Here is a 21,230-nt window from a genome sequence, read left to right as displayed (position 1 = left end):
ATAAATTTGGGCCTGGCTCAGTGACTCAAGTCTGTAATCCCAGCACTTTGGGAAGCTGAGGAGGGCGGATCTTCTAAGCTCGGGAGTTTGACAGCAGCCTGGGCAACATGGTGAAACTCCGTCTCTACTAAAAATACAAAAAAATTAGCCAGACGTGGCTGTGTGTGCCTGTAGTCTCAGCTACTCAGGAGGCTGAGGCAGGAGAATCGCTTGAACCAGATAGCCAGATGTTGCAGTAAGCCAAGATCACGCCACTTCACTCTAGCCTGGGCAACAGCGAGACTCCGACTAAAAAATAATAATAAATTTAAAATAAGAAACAATAAAATATGTTCGTGTTTATGAAATCTAAACATTAGTTATTTTACTATTCTAAAATACCAATACAGTGCTTTTCTGGTTTTGTTTTCATTACACTGGCAAGGAAAAAAATCAAGAAAATACTCTCCATCAAACTGCATATTATGCTAATGTTTATTTTATTGAAATAAAAACAACTGTGCATACTTCATATTAGTATAATTTCAGTAAATGTTTATAGATTATTTGATATATAATGTAATTTAAATTCTGAGAATATTGTGAAAGACCTGGAAAAAAATTATGGGAACTGAAAGTAGCATGGTCACTGTGTATGTTACATACATAATAAAATTTGTGAAATCCTTTTTCAGTAGATGACTTTCACTCTTTTTAAAAAGTAAAGCTCTCCATTAAAAAGGCGCTTTACTTGTTTTCCTTATAATACATGCCAGCTTCAGATTTAAAAAATAAAAAAGGTAAAAGGAGGTTTCAGCTTCACGTGTTTGGATAGATTAACTCTTTTTGCTCAAATAAAGATTGTTAGAGCTCCCTTAAAGATAACTAATGAGGAGCACCCAGGCATCTGAAAGAACAAGAAGTCTGTTTTTTGTTCTTGCCTAATTGCTGTTAAGCAAAGATACTCTTCCCTAAAAGGGGAAAATGGCTCCTTACTTGTTATTCCTCTTTGTTAGTAATGATCACTGTGTTTTGACCTGTTTTCAGGATGTTTTTTAAAACAGGTTTTCTTGATCTTCTGTAGTCTTAAATATCTTTGTATATTATTAGGTGATCTGCATAATGTTTAATCATTTTTTTCTTTATATAAACCAGTTGGTATAATTGTACCTGTTTTCCTATTTAAGTTTGTACGTGTATGTATGATTCTATAGAGTAGAAAAATGCCATCAGTTTGAAATGATAGCACAATCTTAGTCACTTGATTTAAATAAATAGAAAATTCTAAAGCCTTAAAATTAAGATAATACTCTTTGGCAAACTCAAAAAAAGAAAGGAAATTAATATAAATGAAAGGAGGACATGAGACTTTCTAAATACAATACCTGTAGATCTTTTCTATACCATTTAATGGAGAAAAACTAATTTTCTGTATTTGTATCTATTAAAGGTGACATTAATGCTGATAGAAAAATATTCCCACATATATCTGACTTGGAAAACTTATTTATAAAAATTGTGCTGTCTTTAAAATAAAATTTGTATGCTTTTGTTGTTGTTTACTTTACCCTTTTCTTAGCAATTGAATACAATCTTCCCAGCCAGGCGCGGTGGCTCACGCCTGTAATCCCAGCACTTTGGGAAGCTGAGGCAGGCAGATCATAAGGTCAGGAGATGGAGACCATCCTGGCTAACACAGTATTTTGTGTTTTTGTAAAAAATACAAAAAATTAGCCGGGCATTGTTGCAGGCACCTGTAGTCCCAGCTACTCGGAATGCTGAGGCAGGAGAATGGCGTGAACCCGGGAGACGGAGCTTGCAGTGAACCGAGGTCACGCCACTGTACTCCAGCAAGACTCCATCTCAAAAAAAAAAAAAAAAAAAAGAATTCAATCTTCCCTCTCATTAAAAGCAGATTTGCTATGAAAATTTTAAGGACTGTAAAGGAAGGCATTTTCCTGATTTTATATATTTAATTCTTGTGCTATAGTAATTAAAATTTTATAGCTAGTTTTTAATTTAATAGTATCTGTTGATACTTTAGACAATTAAAACATTTCTTTTTACCAGTTTTTATTTAGTGCTTCAAATGGATTATAAACTTAGTAATTTGGGGGCTAATTGTATAAATTGTTAAAAATAAATGGATTTTGCAGAAGGATAGGATTAGTGAAGAGGAGCAGTAAATAATAAAATGTAATAAAAGAAGTAGAAATTAATTTGTTTTTAAAATAAGCTATATAGGAAAACTGATTTGATTATATATTCTTATATGGTTTTAAATCAATAAAACTCAGTACTTCACACTTAATGCAATAGATGCTAAGAAAAAAATTAACCTTCAGCTAGAAATCTAAATAAAAATAGAAAATGCCCTTTGCTGCAGTAGTTCAGTTGTTTAAAAATATTAAATCTGAGGCCTGGGGCAGTGGCTCAACACCTGTAATCCCAGCACTTTGGAAGACCAAGGTGGGAGGTCAGGAGTTCGAGACTAGGCTGACCAATACGATGAAACCCTGTCTCTACTAAAAATACAAAAATTAGCTGGACGTAGTGGCATGCACCTGTAATCCCAGCTACTCGGGAGGCTGAGACAGGAGAATCGCTTGAACCCGGGAGGCAGAGTTTGCAGTGAGCTGAGATCGCACCATTGCACTCCAACCTAGGCAACAAGAGTGAAACTTTGTCTCAAAAAAAAAAAAATTAAATCTGATGTAATTGACTTGGTGAAAAAGTAAGTCTAATCCCAGAAAGAAAAATTAATAATTATCTCTTTGGAAATAGATTATAAAATTGCTAAATTTTGTTGTAGGATTTAATGATTAACTTTGAAAGCCTACGTATTTGGACTTGAAAGTGTTTATATTGACTGATTTTTTTTTTTTTTAATATAGTTTATTGGTTTGGTTTCTTTGATTTTCTCATCATCTTCAACAAGTAGAGTTAAGTTTTTTGTTTATTTGCTTTAATTTCAGTATTAACTACTGTGGTAACTTTGTAGGACTATTCTACACAGTATTATTTGTCAAAATGTTTTTGTAAGTGGGGATACACAGATTCTGTGCCAATAAGAGAAGTATATTTTTCAACTAGTTTGCTTTTCTGACTTTAAACTTTGTTTCTACTCTCTATGATGGATCTGTCCAGCCTCTATATTCTCTTTATTGTCTTTTAGAAAGTTGAACTAAAGGCTGGGTGCCGTGACTCACGCCTGTAATCTCGGCACTTTGGGAGGCCGAGGCAAGCAGATCACCTGAGGTCAGGAGTTCAAGACCAGCTTGACCAACATGGTGAAACCTCCGCTCTACCAAAAATACAAAATTAGCCAGGCGTGGTGGCAGGCGCCTATAATCCCAGCTACTGGGAAGGCTAAGGCAAGAGAATCACTTGAACCCGGGAAGCAGAGGTTCCAGTGAGCTGAGATCGTCCCATTGTACTCCAGCCTGGGCAACAAGAGTGAAACTCTGTCCCAAAAAAAAAAAAAAAAAAGAAAGTTGGACTAAAGAGTGTGGAAGAGATTCTATGATATGAAGACTTATTAATAAAGCATTTATACACAAAAAAAGCATTTACACATTAGCTCATTTTTTGTCTTACAAACTATTTTCATTGGAATTTGGATTCCAATATATGCCATTTCAAAACCAGAAAAGAATTAAAGTCAAATATTTGTAGCATCAACATACTGAAAGAACTAGCCAGCCGAATGCATATTTCAGCATGGGAGGAGGTAACAGAGTGAAATAAAAAGCACTGATTTCAGTGTCTGAATATTGAATCATGTCCTGTCTTTGTCCCTAACTGACATTATGATCTTGATCACTTACCCTTTCTGAGTTGCAATTTTGTGGTCTATAGATTGGGTATAATAATATCTACTATACCTACACACCAGAATTGTTGAAAGCTCAAATAAAATCATGGTGAGAGGCCAGGCGCGGTGGCTCACGCCTGTAATCCCAGCACTTTGGGAGGCCGAGGCGGGCGGATCACGAGGTCAGGAGATCAAGACCACGGTGAAACCCCGTCTCTACTAAAAATACAAAAAATTGGCCAGGCGCGGTGGCGGGCGCCTGTAGTCTCAGCTACTTGGAAGGCTGAGGCAGGAGGATGGCCTGAACCCGGGAGGCGGAGCTTGCAGTGAGCCAAGATCGCGCCACTGCACTCCAGCCTGGGCGACAGAGCGAGACTCCGTCTCAAAAAAAAAAAAAAAATCATGGTGAGAATGTTTTACAAAACTAGCACAAGCTGTGCAAATGTAGGATGTTCTTTTGCTTCTGGGATAATGAATGCTTAGTTATTGCCACATAACTGTTTTTTCCATCTTCTGGCTAGTGATTGGCAGAGATGTCTTCATTGGCCGTCTTGAAAACTCCTATGACTTTCTACCCTGCTATCAATTAGATATGAAATCTGGCAAATTATAGAAGAGAGGAAAAGGTAGATGTTGTAGGCCAGTGTTTCCAAAATAATAAATTGGTTCATGGTTAGTTTACAATATTTTGTTAATCCCTAGAATATCCAGAGAGAATACTAAATTTAAAGTTACAGTGTTTTGGTTTATTCTTAAAATGTGGTAAGAGCTTAACTTTAAGGATATAATATTCTATCATTATTTTACTTGTGTTTCAGTGAACAACCTACTGTGATTTTTTTCATCATTCATCTTATTAATCAGTGTCATCAGATTGTGAAATTTTTAATAAACTCTGGAAAGAACCATCTTCCTTCTTTTCCTACTTTTCATTAATGTTTCTAAATTTGCCTTTTTACAGGACTTTGCCTCCCGGGCCAAACTGGCAGTTCAGAACCTAGTACAGAAAGTTGGATTTTTTGGAATTTTGGCCTGTGCTTCAGTAAGTGAATTGTATTAAAACAGAACTTTTACTAAGTGGTAGTGTTATATTTTGATCCATATATACTCCTGAATTAGCAAAAATGCTATCACTTTTATTGGGTATGTAATTTTGTGAATCATTCACTTTTTTTTTTTTTTTTTTTTTTTTTAAGACGGAGTCTCCCTCTTGTCATCCAGGCTGGAGTGCAGTGGTATGATCTCAGCTCACTGCAACCTCCGTCTCCCGGGCTCAAGCAGTTCTCCTGCCTCAGTCTCCCTAGTAGCTGGGACTCCAGGCATGTGCCCCCACACCTAATTTTTGTATTTTTAGTAGAGACAGGATCTCACCATGTTGCCCAGGCTGGTCTCAAACTCCTGGGCTCAAGTGATCCACCTGCCTCGGCCTCCTAAAGTGCTGGGATTACAGGCATGAGCTACCACACCTGGCCCATTCAACTTTTTTTTTGTTTTTTTTTGAGACAGAGTTTTGCTCTTGTGACCCAGGCTGGAGTACAATGGTACAATCTCGGCTCATTACAACCTCCACCTCCCAGGTTCAAATGATTCTCCTGCCTCAGCCTCCCAAAGTAGCTGGGATTACAGACGCCCACCACCACGCCTAGCTAATTTTTTTGTATTTTTAGTTGAGACGGGGTTTCACCATGTTGACCAGGCTGGTCTTGAACTCCTGACCTCAGGTGAGCCACCGCACCCAGCCCAATTCAACTTATTAAATGAGCTGTTTTCTGTTGAATAGGTTCACATCTTGTTTATTGGCTTTTAAGTACATCATGCAGTGATGACTTCAGACCTAAATGGTTTAAATCAGTAAGAAAAAAGAGAGAAAATCCATTCTTCCCATAAAGAATATATAACAAACTACATTTAACCAAATAAGGATGACTTCATTCTTTCCTCAAATTTATAGATAAGAAATCTTCTTCCAAAGTTTCAAGTATTAGTTACAAGGAAGAATTTATATAGACACTGCGCCCAGCCTACATATCTTAAATACTTTAAATTCAGGCCGGGCGCGGTGGCTCAAGCCTGTAATCCCAGCACTTTGGGAGGCCGAGGCGGGTGGATCACGAGGTCAGGAGATCGAGACCATCCTGGCTAACATGGTGAAACCCCGTCTCTACTAAAAATACAAAAAACTAGCCGGGCGTGGTGGCAGGCGCCTGTAGTCCCAGCTACTCGGAGGCTGAGGCGGGAGAATGGCGTGAACCCGGGAGGTGGAGCTTGCAGTGAACCGAGATCGCACCATTGCACTCCAGCCTGGGCGACAGAGCGAGACTCCGTCTCAAAAATAAAATAAAATAAAATAAAATAAAATAAAATAAATAAATAAATAAATACTTTAAATTCATTTTCATTTCAACATGAGTTGGAACCTCATGATAAAGGAAAAAAGTTATAACTCATAGAGTTATGAGAGTCACATGAGCAAATATAAGAAATGGCAGGTGTAGTGCTGTGTAAATTATATTATTTTATGATTGTAAGAGATGAAATAATCCGGCCGGGCGCGGTGGCTCAAGCCTGTAATCCCAGCACTTTGGGAGGCCGAGACGGGCAGATCACGAGGTCAGGAGATCAAGACCATCCTGGCTAACCCGGTGAAACCCCGTCTCTACTAAAAAAATACAAAAAACTAGCCGGGCGAGGTGGCGGGCACCTGTAGTCCCAGCTACTCGGGAGGCTGAGGCAGGAGAATGGCGTGAACCCGGGAGGCGGAGCTTGCAGTGAGCTGAGATCTGGCCACTGCACTCCAGCCTGGGCGACAGAGTGAGACTCTGTCTCAAGAAAAAAAAAAAAAAAAAAAAAAAGAAATAATCCTAAAGCATTTGAATTTGGATGAGAAAAACAAAAATGAGTCATTGAATCCAAGTGTTGCTAACAAAGGAATACTTGAATTCTAATTTAATCATGTGTTTTTTAAAGACCATATGTGACAAATATTTTTCAAATAACTAGCCTTTCAAAGTTCAAAAATGAAATTATATAAATTAATTGGCTTATTAATGGTTCAGCCAACAGCCACAAGGTCAGAGTACTTTCTGGAGGAGAAGAATGGATGAAGTGCTCAGAAATAGCTTATGGCTTCTTTGCATTTTTACATGAAATGTCTTTTAGCATTCTTAAAATGTGGGAATGTTTGGAAAAGGTATTTGTTGTGAATCACTTCTTTGTCTGGGACTGAGTATTCAAAACATCTGAATCTGTGTACTCTCGTATTTCCACACTTGATCTTCTTTCTAAATTGTATCACATGGCCCTCAGACTTGGTGTCCCATAAAATAAAATAAAATAAAAATTATTTTTTTTTTTTTTTTTTTTGAGACGGAGTCTCGCTCTGTCACCCAGGCTGGAGTGCAGTGGCGCGATCTCGGCTCACTGCAAGCTCCGCCTCCTGGGTTTACGCCATTCTCCTGCCTCAGCCTCCTGAGTAGCTGGGACTACAGGCGCCCGCCACCGCGCCCGGCTAATTTTTTGTATTTTTAGTAGAGACGGGGTTTCACCGTGGTCTCGATCTCCTGACCTTATGATCCGCCCGCCTCGGCCTCCCAAAGTGCTGGGATTACAGGCGTGAGCCACCGCGCCCGGCAATAAAAATTATTAATATTTTACATTGAGAATAACAGCACATCCACCCGTGACTGTATTTGAGAATTTATTAGAATGTTTGTTAATGATATGAATGCTTTCCAGATAATGTTCACATTTCAAGCTAAAGATTTTAGAACCCTCACTGCTGAAACAATCTTAAGGCTCTTTCTTCACTCATACCTCACCTTAGAAAACAGCCACCAAATAGCTAGGAATCAACTGAATGGTATTAAATTCCTGCAGGTCCACTTACTTTATCCATCCAGTTCTCATGTGATGGGTGTACACACAAACACACACACAGTGCCTTAGCCATGAGTAATATAAGCAAAAGGACACCTTGGTTTGCTGTGAGCAGATTGAACACCTAAGGTGAATATGAGACCCAGCTTCTAGACACCTTAGGATGTTTCCCTAACCCCCTTTTGAACAATCCAGTACTGATCAAGGAACCCATATGTTGCTTTGCAGTGTAAGCAGGCTAAAAGCAGAATACCACATATCAATGGATGATAAAATTAAATTGTTCTTTGGATTATAATATGGAAGTCCTTCTTTTTCTCTTTATAGATTCCAAATCCTCTATTTGATCTGGCTGGAATAACGTGTGGACACTTTCTGGTACCTTTTTGGACCTTCTTTGGTGCAACCCTAATTGGAAAAGCAATAATAAAAATGCATATCCAGGTAATTATACCCCCTGATTAACTGCCTAATGATGATGAACCCATTACAAGACAATGAAACATGCTCATTCCTGGCCGGGCACGGTGGCTCAAGCCTGTAATCCCAGCACTTTGGGAGGCCGAGACGGGCGGATCACTAGGTCAGGAGATCGAGACCATCCTGGCTAACACGGTGAAACCCCGTCTCTACTAAAAAATACAAAAAACTAGCCGGGCGAGGTGGCAGGCGCCTGTAGTCCCAGCTACTCAGGAGGCTGAGACAGGAGAATGGCCCGAACCCGGGAGGCGGAGCTTGCAGTGAGCTGAGATCCGGCCACTGCACTCCAGCCTGGGCAACAGAGCGAGACGCCGTCTCAAAAAAAAAAAAAAAAAAAAAAAGAAACATGCTCATTCCTAAGTGAATTATTTAGTTACTGTTTCTGCTTCTTTTGGTTGGTAGCTTACTTAGGTAATAAATCATAGAATGTCGTTTGGAATTAGCGATCTCCTTGTTTTCTTTCTTTTCTTCTTTTTTCATCCTTCCCTTCCTTCCTTCTTTCCTTCCTTTCTCTCTTTCTTTATTTTTTGCCCTGTGAAACTATTTATCCAGGACTTTTACCAAACAAAAATAGTGTTTGTGTGCAGAAAGATGCACATCATTTTTATATACACAGCCCAAAAAATGTTTTTTGTTTGTTTTGTTTTGTTTTACCAACCAGAAGCTGAGAGAATATTGCCATTCACTAATTCTTACTTTCTTTCACATACTCTATATATAGAGAGTATGTGAAGCAGTTCCTCCCATGGCACCAATATCCTTTACCGAAAAACAGCCAAATGTTAGTGTGGGAGGAGAATGGGGAAGAAGAGGGTCTCTGAAGAGGCAAAGAGATGTGGGTTGTGGTCAGAGAAGTGAGAATCTGCTAGTCCTCAAAGCCACTCTTAACAAAATCTTTAGAATGGAGGGTGTGTGTGTGTGTGTGTGTGTATGCACGCATATATGAATAGAGAGGAGAGAAAAGGCTAAGAATTTAAACGAAGGGAAAATGGTATGTGCTTCTAGAACTGTGATATGAATTACTTCCTTCTAAGGGCAGATCTCAATAGAATAAAATAAAAATTAACCTGGAAAGAATGTGTTTTGAATCAGTGTGGTTTGTAACAAAGAACGGTGTTAACCAAAAGAAAGGAAAGAACAACCAGGCGCGGTGGCTCACACCTGTAATCCCAGCACTTTGGGAGGCTGAGACAGGCAGATCGTGAGGTCAGGATATCGAGACCATCCTGGCCAACATGGTGAAACCCCGTCTCTACTGAAAATGCAAAAATTAGCTGGGTGTGGTGGCGTGCGCTTGAAATCCCAGCTACTTGGGAGGCTGAGGCAGGAGAATCTCTTGAACCTGGGAGGCGGAGGTTGCAGTGAGCCAAGATTGCGCCACTGCACTCCAACCGGGCAACAGAACGAGACTCCGTCTCAAAAAAAGAAAGGAAAGAACAGTGAAGTTCTCTGCCCTTGTATGATTCCATGATAATTACAAGTATGTCTATCCCCAAAGTTTCTATGTCATACCTCTCTACTTCCAGTTCTTAGAAGGGAAGAATGAAACAGGAAAACTTCAGCTGCTTCTACCTATCCAGTTTATAATCTTAGATTTTGGCATTTGGGTCAAGTTTATTGAATCTGTCCTCTACTCTCCTGCCATAACCACTCAGAATTTCATGGATGTTTTTCCTACTTCAAGGAATATATTTCCTCCCATTTAAATTAAGTATTTTGTTCAATCAATGAACACAGGTTTTTTAATATTACAGTGCTAGTTACTATGGTTAAGATTTAATACTGGCCAGATGTGGTGGCTCACGCCTGTAATCCCAGCACTTTGGGAGGCCAAGGTGGGTGGATCACCTGAGGTCGGGAATTCCAGACAAGCCTGACCAACATGGAGAAACCCCGTCTCTACTAAAAATACAAAAATTAGCTGAGCATGGTAGTGCATGCCTGTAGTCCCAGCTACTCAGGAGCCTGAGGCAGGAGAATCACTTAAACCCAGGAGGCAGAGGTTGCAGTGAGCCGAGTTCACGCCATTGCACTCCAGCCTGGGCAACAAAAGTAAAACTCTGTCTCAAAAAAAAAAAAAAAAAAAAAGATTTAATACCATACAGGATTTTTTTCAAATAATAAAATGTGGTCAATAATACATTCTTTTCAATGTATCTGAAAATAGGTTTTTCTTTAATCTTTAGAGTTGTTTCTAGAAGAGAGCTGTCATTTAGCTTCTTGGAGTCCTTAATACCTAAGTAAAAATAACAGATTATTTTATTTCATAACAAGAACTTCTCTAGTAATCCATGTTTTATGTGTCCTGCTTTATACCTCTTGAATGTAGTGCCTTTCTATAAATTATGGTAAAACGTATTATGCCATAAGTACCCTATCTGTAGTGGTAAGATATGCAACTTATCAGACCTTTCATTTCAGAAAGATTTAAAACTAGTATATTTTTAAACATACTCAGATTTTTTCAATTTATGATTATTTATTTATTTATTTATTTTTGAGACAGAGTCTCGCTCTATCACCCAAGCTGGAGTGTGGTGGCACGATTTCAGCTTACTGCAACCTCCACCTTCCAGGTTCAAACAATTCTTTTGTCTTAGCCTCCAGAGTAAGTGGGACTACAGGGCACAAGCCACCACACCCAGCTAATTTTGTATTTTTAGTAGAGACAGGGTTCACCATATTGGCCAGGTTGGTTGCAAACTCCTGACCTCGTGATCCGCCCACCTTGGCCTCCCAAAATGCTGGGATTACAGGCGTGATCCACTGCGCCTGGCTGATGATTAATTTTTTAATGGAACTTCACACTTTAAAGCATTTATCTATATGAGTTAATTCTTACACTCCTGGAAGAGAGGAATTACTGTACCCATTCTGTAATTCTCAGAGGTAGGGAGGTTAAAAAGTAATACTTGCAGCCGGGCGCGGTGGCTCAAGCCTGTAATCCCAGCACTTTGGGAGGCCGAGACAGGCGGATCACGAGGTCAGGAGATCGAGACCATCCTGGCTAACACAGTGAAACCCCGTCTCTACTAAAAATACAAAAACTTAGCCGGGCGAGGTGGCAGGCGCCTGTAGTCCAGCTACTCGGGAGGCTGAGGCAGGAGAATGGCGTGAACCCGGGAGGCGGAGCTTGCAGTGAGCTGAGATCCGGCCACTGCACTCCAGCCTGGGTGACAGAGTGAGACTCCGTCTCAAAAAAAAAAAAAAAAAAAAAAAAAGTAATAGTTGCTTAAAAGAATAAGTAACAGCTGGAATTTGAACCCAAGTGTTTTGACTTCCAGTTCAGTATTCTTTCCATTCTTTTGCATTGCCTTCTTAACTTCAATGTATTGATATGATTAAGGAAACTGAATTGTTTAACGCCTGCTATTGATCAGGACCTGTGCAAGGTAATTTGCAGTGGTTATCTCATGGCAGACAATTCTGAGAGGTCGTTGTTAACCACATTTCATAGATGAGGGAACTGTGTTAGAGAAGGTAAAATACTTGCCTAAGGCCCTAGAATTCAAACCAAGCTCTGTCAAGATAAAGCTCATTCCCTGTATCTATGTGAAAGCAAAAAAGAAAAAGAAAGATAAAATCCATTTATGTTTCTGAAAGGAAAGAATCTGAGTTCCTTCACTAAACCAAGACCATGGGATATGTTTGTTGTGTTCCATCGTATCATGGTGACATACTTTGTAAAGGCATGTCACTTGATGTACATCCAGATGTACCTTAGAGTAACAAACATTTCTCATTGTATGGGTAAACAATATTAGTAATATAAACATTTTAGCCATTCTGAAATAATAGTGGGAAAGCCACACACACACACCAATTTTTTTCTACCCTAATAGTAAACCTGTCTCCTTGTCTGCTTTTCTTTCTTCCCTTTTTCCTCAGCTTAAAATTAGACAACCTTCTTTAATAAATATTGCTGTTTTTATTGATGTCTTCCTATTAACCTTCCCCTAAAAGATTCAAATCAATCTACCTTTAATGTTAGATCAGATTTCCCCTTCCGCTGCATGGGGTCAAGTCGAAGTATCCTTAGATAGGAAGAGGCATGAGAAGAGTATCTTTTTTTTTTTTTTTTTCTTTTTTTTTTTTTTGAGACGGAGTCTCGCTCTGTCGCCCAGGCTGGAGTGCAGTGGCTGGATCTCAGCTCACTGCAAGCTCCGCCTCCCGGGTTTACGCCATTCTCCTGCCTCAGCCTCCCGAGTAGCTGGGACTACAGGCGCCCGCCACCTCGCCCGGCTAGTTTTTTGTGTTTTTTAGTAGAGACGGGGTTTCACCATGATAGCCAGGATGGTCTCGATCTCCTGACCTCGTGATCCGCCCGTCTCGGCCTCCCAAAGTGCTGGGATTACAGGCTTGAGCCACCGCGCCGGCCGAGAAGAGTATCTTTTTAGAAAATAGTTTTAAACAGGTAGTATCCTTAGAGACATTACCTTTGTCCCAAATAATGAAGAAAGGCAACATACTCGTTTATGTTATTTCATGTACCGTTTAATTTACTTACTGTACCCTTAAAATACATCAGTGTTCTTTATTATCTCTCTATGTTCACACCCACCAGCACACACACAGTATTATAAACTCCCAGGAGGGCAGATATTTTTGTCTGTTCGTTCACTGATGTATTATAATGCCTAGAATAGCATCTGGCAGATAGTAGGCACTAAATATTTAATAACTGAATCTGTCTTAAGATTCTTCTTTCCAGCCGGGCACAGTGGCTCACGCCTGTAATCCCAGCACTTTGGGAGGCCGAGGCAGGCGGATCACGAGGTCAGGAGATCGAGACCATCCTGGCTAACACGGTGAAACCCTGTCTCTACTAAAAAAAATAGCTGGGCATGGTGGTGGGCACCTGTAGTCCCAGCTACTCGGGATGCTGAGGCAGGAGAATGGCGTGAACCCGGGAGGTGGAGCTTGCAGTGAGCCCAGATCGAGCCACTGCACACCAGCCTGGGCAACAGAGCGAGACTCCGTCTCAAAAAAAAAAAAAAAATTATTCTTTACAATGAAGGACTTCTTTTACAGATGGTTCCATCTTTGTTCATTCTAGCACAATTAGTTCCTCCCTCCCATGTCTTTTTTCTCCTCCTCTACCCTTTCCTTTGTTTATTCTATGCATGTGGTTAAGAGGGCTCTTCGGTGGTCTGTGCCTTTTATTTTGTAGAATTCCCACTCAGATCTCCAGCCTGAAAGGCTAAGACATATGTTCTTAGGTGTGTGACACATTTTTTGTCTTACACAGAAGTGACTTTGCAAGCTGCTACATACAAAAAGAAAATCTTGTTTTGCTGGTTTGCATTGAAATTGTGCAATTATTTAGGCATTGATTGTTAAGAAATGATGGTAGGGAAAGTTCATGGTGATGAAATCACTGAAAGGCAAGAACTACTAGCTCTGTTGATTAATAGAAGATTTATAGCTCTAAATAACTGGTTTTTGGTATAGACCCCCTGCTTTTCTCCACAAATTATCTGTAACAATTGCCTTGTTAGCTTTATGATATTCACACACCAGTTGTATACCTTTGCCTTATTAGTCTTCTTGCCAGAAATAATGTACATTAGTCTAACCTGTCCAGGTTCCTGAGATTCATAGTGAGTGGATAAAAAGAAGACTGCTGGCCGGGCGTGGTGGCTCAAGTCTGTAATCCCAGCACTTTGGGAGGCCGAGGCGGGTGGATCACGAGGTCAGGAGATCAAGACCATCCTGGCTAACATGGTGAAACCCCGTCTCTACTAAAAATACAAAAAACTAGCCGGGCGTGGTGGCGGGCGCCTGTAGTCCCAGCTACTCGGAGGCTGAGGCAGGAGAATGGCGTGAACCCGGGAGGCGGAGCTTGCAGTGAGCCGAGATCGCGCCACTGCACTCCAGCCTGGGTGACACAGCGAGACTCCGTCTCAAAAAAAGAAGACTGCTGTTGGCTGGGCGTAGTGGCTCACGCCTGTAATCCCAGCACTTTGGGAGGCCGAGGTGGGCAGATCACGAGGTCAGGAGATCGAGACCATCCTGGCTAACACGGGGAAACCCCATCTCTACTAAAAATGCAAAAAATTAATAACTTGCCGTAATTAGTTTAAAAATAACTTGCTGTTATTAGCCAGGCGTGGTGGCAGGCGCCTGTAGTCCCAGCACTTTGGGAGACTGAGGCAGGTGGATCACCAGGTCAGGAGTTCGAGACCATCCTGGCCAGCATGGTGAAACCCCATCTCTACTAAAAACACAAAAATTTTCCAGGCGTGTTGTCGTGCACCTGTAATCCCCAGCTACTTGGGAGGCTGAGGTAGGAGAATCACTTGACCCTGGGAGGCAGAGGTTGTAGTAAGCCAAGATGGCACCACTGCACTCCAGCCTGGGCAACAGAGGGAGACTCTGTCTCAAAAAAAAGAAGGAAGAAAAAAAAAGGCCGAGTACGATGATTCATGCCTGTAATCCCAGCACTTTGGGAGGCTGAGGCAGACGGATCACCTGAGGTCGGGAGTTCGAGACCAGCCTGACCAACATAGAGAAACACCTTCTCTACTAAAAATACAAAAAAAATTAACTGGGCTTGGTGGCGCATCCCTGTAATCCCAGCTACTTGGGAGGCTGAGGCAGGAGACTCACTTGAACCCGGGAGGTGGAGGTTGCAGTGAGCTGAGATCACGCCATTACACTCCAGCCTGGGTAATAAGAGCGAAACTCTGTCTCAAAAAAAAAGGAATACAAAGTGGATAACGTTTGAATTAAATGTTATCTTTTATTAATATTTTATTTATTTATTTATTTATTTATTTTTTGAGATGGAGTCTCCTCACTCTGTTGTCAGGCTGGAGTGCAGTGGTGCGATCCCAGCTCACTGCTACCTCCACCTCCTGGGTTCGAGCAATTCTCCTGCCTCAGCCTCCCAAGTAGCTGGGACTACAGGCACATGTCACCATGCCCAGCTAATTTTTGTATTTTTAGTAGAGATGGGGTTTCACCATGTTGGCCAGGATGGAAATGTTATATTTTATTTTTAAAGAAATTTAAAAATTGCAGTTAGGGGCACAATCTTACCTCTTTAGACTATTACCAGAATTGTGAATTTATGTTGGTTTTTTGATAACTAAATAATTTATTTTAACTGGTGTTTTCTTTACAGAAAATTTTTGTTATAATAACATTCAGCAAGCACATAGTGGAGCAAATGGTGGCTTTCATTGGGTAAGTAATTCTTTAAGGACTAATATTAATATAATTACTGTTTAAATGTCAGTAAATGTGTACAAAACTGAATTGAAATAGAATTTTTGACATAGTTCTTTATTTTTTGAGAAGCAAAAATAACTTGCTGTTATTAGTAAATGAAGATTTTCTTGTTCTATAGTAGGGAAGGATAAAGCTCACATTATCCCTGTTTAATTGTAAATCAAACATCTATCAAGTGATATAATTCTGGGTTTAAAAGAAGCTTTGGGGTTTGAATCTATAGCCCCACCAAAGAAATAAGAAACTCTCTTTATATAAAAGATATGTGTATATCTTTACAGTTTAGTGGTGCTTTAGTACAATGCTGTGATTTTTGGCCAAACTAGATGCCAGATACACAGCCACATTTAAATGTAAATATAAATCTTACATAAAATTTTAGTATTTTATATAAAACCTAGCTGGCCGTGGTGGCAGGCACCTGTAGTCCCAGCTACTCAGGAGACTGAGGCAGGAGAATCGCTTGAACCTGGAAGGCAGAGGTTGCGGTGAGCCAAGATCATGCCATTGCCCTCCAGCCTGGGTGACAGAACAAGACACCATCTCAAAAAAAAAAAAAAAAAAAAAAATAGCATTTCATTAAATAAGTCATGTTAGATGGCATAATATTAACAAAATATGTCAGGTCTCTATTACTTCACTAGAGAAAAATTAGGTTATTTTAAAAGGTTAAACTGGCCAGGCACGGTGACTGACGTCTGTAATCCCAGCACTTTGGGAGGCCAAGGCAAGTGGATCACAAGGTCAGGAGTTCGAGACCAGCCTGGCCAATATGGTGAAACCCCATCTCTACTAAAAATACAAATATTAGCCTGGGGTGGTAGCGGGTGCCTATAGTCCCAGCTACTCGAAGGCTGAGGTAAGAGAATCGCTTGAACCCATGAGGCGGAGGTTGCAGTGAGCTGAGATCCTGCCACTGCACTCTTGCCTGGGCAACACAGTGAGCTCCGTCTCAAAAAATAAAATATAAAAATAAATAATAAAAGGCTAAACTATCCAAAGCTTTTATTTTTGTGTTTAGTTTTAAGAAGTGATGAAGACCAGTTTTAACATAAGATTTAAATGATATTCTCACAAAATTATAGAGTTCAGTTTAATAAAACAGTAAAGGCACATTTTGTTGGATTAATCAGATTAACTTTCAGCTGGAATATGAACACTGTTGCCTATTAAATTGCAATAAGGCCGGGCACAGGGGCTCATGCCTCTAATCCCAGCACTTTGGGAGGCTGAGGCAGGGGAATCACCTGAGGTTGGGAGTTCGAGACTAGCCTGACCAACATGGAGAAACCCCATCACTACTAAAAATAAAATTAGCCAGGCGTGGTGGCACATGCCTGTAATCCCAGCTACTAGAGAGGCTGAGGCAGGAGAATTGCTTGAACCTGGGAGGCGGAGGTTACGGTGAGCCTAGATCGTGCCATTGCACTCCAGCCTGGGCAATAAGAGTGAAACTCCATCTCAAAAAAAAAAAAAAAAAAAAAAGAAACAAATGAAATAAAAAATACATTGCAATAAGACCAAAAGTTGTTAGGTTTTTAATTTGTTATTATAGGGGAGAGGTTTTCTTTTCATTCAGTAATACAGCTGCCCCATGGTGGAAAAGTGTCAAGTTTAAGTGCCCTTTGTTTAGTTTTAATGTAAATCTTTATCTTAAAAGCCACTTACAAAGCAAACATTTATGGAAATTTTTGCTATTTAAAAAAAAATGCCACTTGGTGTTGAGTTCGTGACTATTGGTTTTTTTAGTCATATATATATTCATTCTTTTCTTTGTTTTGTAATAAAATAGTTTTTAATATTTGCTAGTTCAGCTTTAATAAGGAAAAAATATATTCTTGAGATTGTACTCAGTGGAGCCAGTCATTAGTTTCATTAATTCCTGAGCTTATCAGTGTGAATTTATAAGTTGTACACTAAAATTTACATTTAAAATTAAATTTACTCTAGTTTTTTGCTGCCTGAATCCTTACAAATAAAGTATTTTATATGTCACCATATATCACATAAAGACAAAAAATACTCTTGTCCCTTATTTTTTATTTATTTATTTATTTATTTTTGTAGAGACGGGGTCTCCCTTTGCTACCCAGGCTAGTGTCAAACTCCTGGTTTCAAGTAGTCCTCCCACCTCAGCCTCCCAAAGTGTTGGGATTACAGGCATGAGCCACCATGCCTGGCCTTCCCTTATGTTTTTGTTTTTTGTTGTTGTTTTTGAGACAGAGTCTCGCTCCAGGCTGGAGTGCAGTGGTGCAATCTCAGCTCACTACAACCTCTGCCTCCCAGGTTCAAGCAATTCTTCTGCCTCAGCCTCCTGAGTAGCTGGGATTACAAGCGTACGCCACCACGCCCAGCTAATTCTTGTATTTTTAGTGGAGATAGGGTTTCACCATGTTGGTCAGGCTGGTCTCAAACTCCTGACCTGGTGATCCGCCCATCTTGGCCTCCCAAAGTGCTGGGATTACAGGCGTAAGCCCCTGCTCCCAGCCCCTTATTTTTTAAATGTAAGGAAAATACTTCATTTATTCTTAGAGACTACTGCTCTACCTTGAGACTGCAGAACGCAGTACGTATAACACCATGCATTATTTGTTCTTTTCCTATACTGAACATTTGTAGAAAGAAGTTTTTCAGCTAATCCTGCATCCTCACCACGAGCACCTTCTGTTTCCCCAGCCTTTGGAATTTCTAGGAAGTTAAATTACTTAGCTACTTGTTTCATCTACCAATATATCCAGTTTCACTCTCTTCCAATCTATTCACCATATTGCAGTCACTAACCTTTTTGAAATTTTAATCTGAGCATATCATCACCACTGTCTTCACCCCCTTTCTCCTCCTCTTCTTGAAGCCCTTCACTTTGTGTTTACCCTTTTTTGTTTTTTCCCTAGTATACTACATGCACTTATTTCTTTTTTTTTTTTTTTTAAGACGGAGTCTCACTCTGTCGCCCAGGCTGGAGTGCAGTGGCGCGATCTCACCTCACTTCAAGCTCCGCCTCCTGGGTTCACACCATTCTCCTGCCTCAGCCTCCCAAGTAGCTGGGACTACAGGCGCCCGCCTCCACGCCCGGCTAATTTTTTGTATTTTTAAGAGAGACAGGGTTTCACCATGTTAGCCAGGATGGTCTTGATCTCCTGACCTCGTGATCCACCTGCCTCGGCCTCCCAAAGTGCTGGGATTACAGGCGTGAGCCACTGCACCCGGCCTATTTTACGTCTTTCAAAGTCAGTAATTTATTTTAAACCCCACTAGCGTGTCCCCTCAAAAAATTCCAGTGATCCTTTACTCTTAAAGATAAGATGGTTTTGAATATAGTTATGCTAAAATATTCAAGACCTACTGGATTCAGATTTGTATTGAATTAAATGAGTTGTATCATATTTGAAAAATTATTTTCAGGAGCAGATGTTGGAATGTCTTGATATCCTTATCATTTTCCCAGCACTGTCTACAGGGATTACCTCAGCTACTTCTGTTTTCTTTTCTTTTCTTTTCTTTTTTGAGGCAGAGTTTCACTCTTGTTGCCCAGGCTGGAGTGCAATGGTGCGATCTTGGATCTCGGATCTCGGCTCACCCCAACCTCCACCTCTGGGGTTCAAGCAGTTCTCCTGACTCAGCCTCCCGAGTAGCTGGGATTACAGGCATGTGCCATCACACCCGGCTAATTTTTTATGTTTAATAGGGACGGGGTTTCTCCATGTTGGTCAAGCTGGTCTCTAACTCCTGACCTCAGGTGATACGCCCGCCTAGGCCTCCCAAAGTGCTGGAATTACAGGCGTGAGCCACTGCGCCTGGCCCTTTTTTTTTTTTGAGATGGAGTTTTGCTCTGTCGCCCAGGCTGGGGTGCAGTGGCACAATCTCAGGTCACTGCCACCTCTGCCTCCTGGGTTCAAGCGATTTTCCTGCCTCAGCCTCCCAAGTAACTGGGATCACAGGCGTGCGCCACCAGGCCTGGCTAATTTTTTTTTTTTTTTTTTGAGACGGAGTCTCGCTCTGTCGCCCAGGCTGGAGTGCAGTGGCACGATCTCGGCTCACTGCAAGCTCCGCCTCCTGGGTTTACGCCATTCTCCTGCCTCAGCCTCCTGAGTAGCTGGGACTACAGGCGCCCGCCACCGCGCCCGGCTAATTTTTTGTATTTTTAGTAGAGACGGGGTTTCACCGTGGTCTCGATCTCCTGACCTTGTGATCCGCCCGCCTCGGCCTCCCAAAGTGCTGGGATTACAGGCGTGAGCCACCGCGCCCGGCAGCCTGGCTAATTTTTATATTTTTAGTAGAGACGGGGTTCCACCATGTTGGCCAGGCTGATCTCAAGCTCCTGACCTTAGGTGATCCGCCCACCTCGGCCTCCCAAAGTGCTGGGATTACAGGAGTGAGCCACCGTGCCCAGCCATTCTTTTCTAGATAATGTATTAAACAGTATAAATAATTAGACTCAGCAGATGCTAGTAAAGCTTTATTATCAGATCCCAAAGGGTATCCTTTTAGTCTTTGTCATTAATAACATTATCTTTTAATCAGATTCTCCAATTGAGTATGACATGATTGATTTTTTTATGTTTTGAAGTAGGAAATACTTTTTTTTTTTTTTTTTGAGACAGAGTCTTGCTGTGTCGCCCAGGCTGTAGTGCAGTGGTGTGATCTCGGCTTACTGCAACTTCCACCTCCCAGGTTCAAGCAAATCTCCTGCTTCAGCCTCCTGAGTGGCTGGGATTACAGGAGTGCACCACCACACATGGCTAATTTTTGTATTTTTCATAGAGATAGGGTTTCTTTTTTTTTTTTTTTTTTGAGACGGAGTCTCGCTCTGTAGCCCAGGCTGGAGTGCAGTGGCCGGATCTCAGCTCACTGCAAGCTCCGCCTCCCGGGTTCACGCCATTCTCCGGCCTCAGCCTCCCGAGTAGCTGGGACTACAGGCGCCCGCCACCTCGCCCGGCTAGTTTTTTGTATTTCTTAGTAGAGACGGGGTTTCACCGTGTTATCCAGGATGGTCTCGATCTCCTGACCTCGTGATCCACCCGTCTCGGCCTCCCAAAGTGCTGGGATTACAGGCTTGGGCCACCGCGCCCGGCGAGATAGGGTTTCATAATGTTGGTCAGGCTGGTCTCAAACTCCTGACCTCAAGTGATCCACCCACCTCAGCCTCCCAAAGTGCTAGAATTACAGGTGTGAGCCACCATGCCCAGCCAGAAATGTTTTTAAATACAAGTGTTCAAATGAAAATTAATAGGTAGCCTCACCAAAGCTAAAATAGGGATTAAGTTCAATAAAGAGAATGAATTTTTAGTAGACCCAAATATATGATTTCATATCATAATTAATAGATTAGTACTTTATTTCAGAAAAGAGGAGGTGAACAGCTGGATTTCCTCACTAGATATACTGTCTCTAACCTGCTGTAGAAACATTCTCCTTTAGATCATTTGAGGCCAGGAATTCAGGACCAGCCTGGAAACATAGTAAGACCCTGTCTGTCTCTACAAAAAAACACACTAACAAATTAGTTGGGCGTGGTGGCACCCGCCTGTAGTCCCTGCTACCCAAGAGGCTGAGGTGGAAAAATTGTTTGAGGCAGGAGGTTGAGGCTGCAGTGAACCATGATCATACTATTGCACTCCATCCTAGGCAACAGAGTGAGACCCTGATTCTTGAAAAAAAGAAAGGAAGAAAGAAAATAAACATTCTCCTTTAATTGTTAGTTCTCCCCTTCACACTGCTAAAACCCTGAATGGGGCCAGGCATGGTGGCTTTTGCCTGTAATCCCAGCACTTTGGGAGGCCGAGGCGGGTAGATCATTTGAGATCAGGAGTTTGAGACCAGGCTGGCCAACATGATAAGACCCCCATCT

General features: G+C 41.2%; 3 protein-coding genes across 11 annotated transcripts in view; 1 reads left to right on the top strand and 2 right to left on the bottom strand.

The window, feature by feature from the left end:
* PTRH2 (peptidyl-tRNA hydrolase 2) overlaps positions 1-21,230 on the bottom strand; it is a 1,137,200-nt gene that overhangs the window by 106,778 nt on the left and 1,009,192 nt on the right. The gene's annotated exons all lie outside the window — the stretch shown is intronic.
* SKA2 (spindle and kinetochore associated complex subunit 2) overlaps positions 1-21,230 on the bottom strand; it is a 976,874-nt gene that overhangs the window by 686,402 nt on the left and 269,242 nt on the right. The window lies entirely within an intron of this gene.
* VMP1 (vacuole membrane protein 1) overlaps positions 1-21,230 on the top strand; it is a 138,960-nt gene that overhangs the window by 96,317 nt on the left and 21,413 nt on the right. For both annotated transcript variants that reach the window (XM_050764735.1, XM_050764736.1), the window contains exons 8-10: positions 4,755-4,835; positions 7,997-8,113; positions 15,276-15,337. In XM_050764735.1, coding sequence (XP_050620692.1) covers positions 4,755-4,835; positions 7,997-8,113; positions 15,276-15,337 — 260 coding nt within the window. The remainder of the gene's footprint in view (positions 1-4,754; positions 4,836-7,996; positions 8,114-15,275; positions 15,338-21,230) is intronic.

Source organism: Macaca thibetana, chromosome 16, assembly GCF_024542745.1.
Source record: "Macaca thibetana thibetana isolate TM-01 chromosome 16, ASM2454274v1, whole genome shotgun sequence".
NCBI lineage: Eukaryota > Metazoa > Chordata > Mammalia > Primates > Cercopithecidae > Macaca > Macaca thibetana.
The sequence above is the reverse complement of the archived record's forward strand: the minus strand, read 5'-3'. Positions and strand labels throughout refer to the sequence as shown.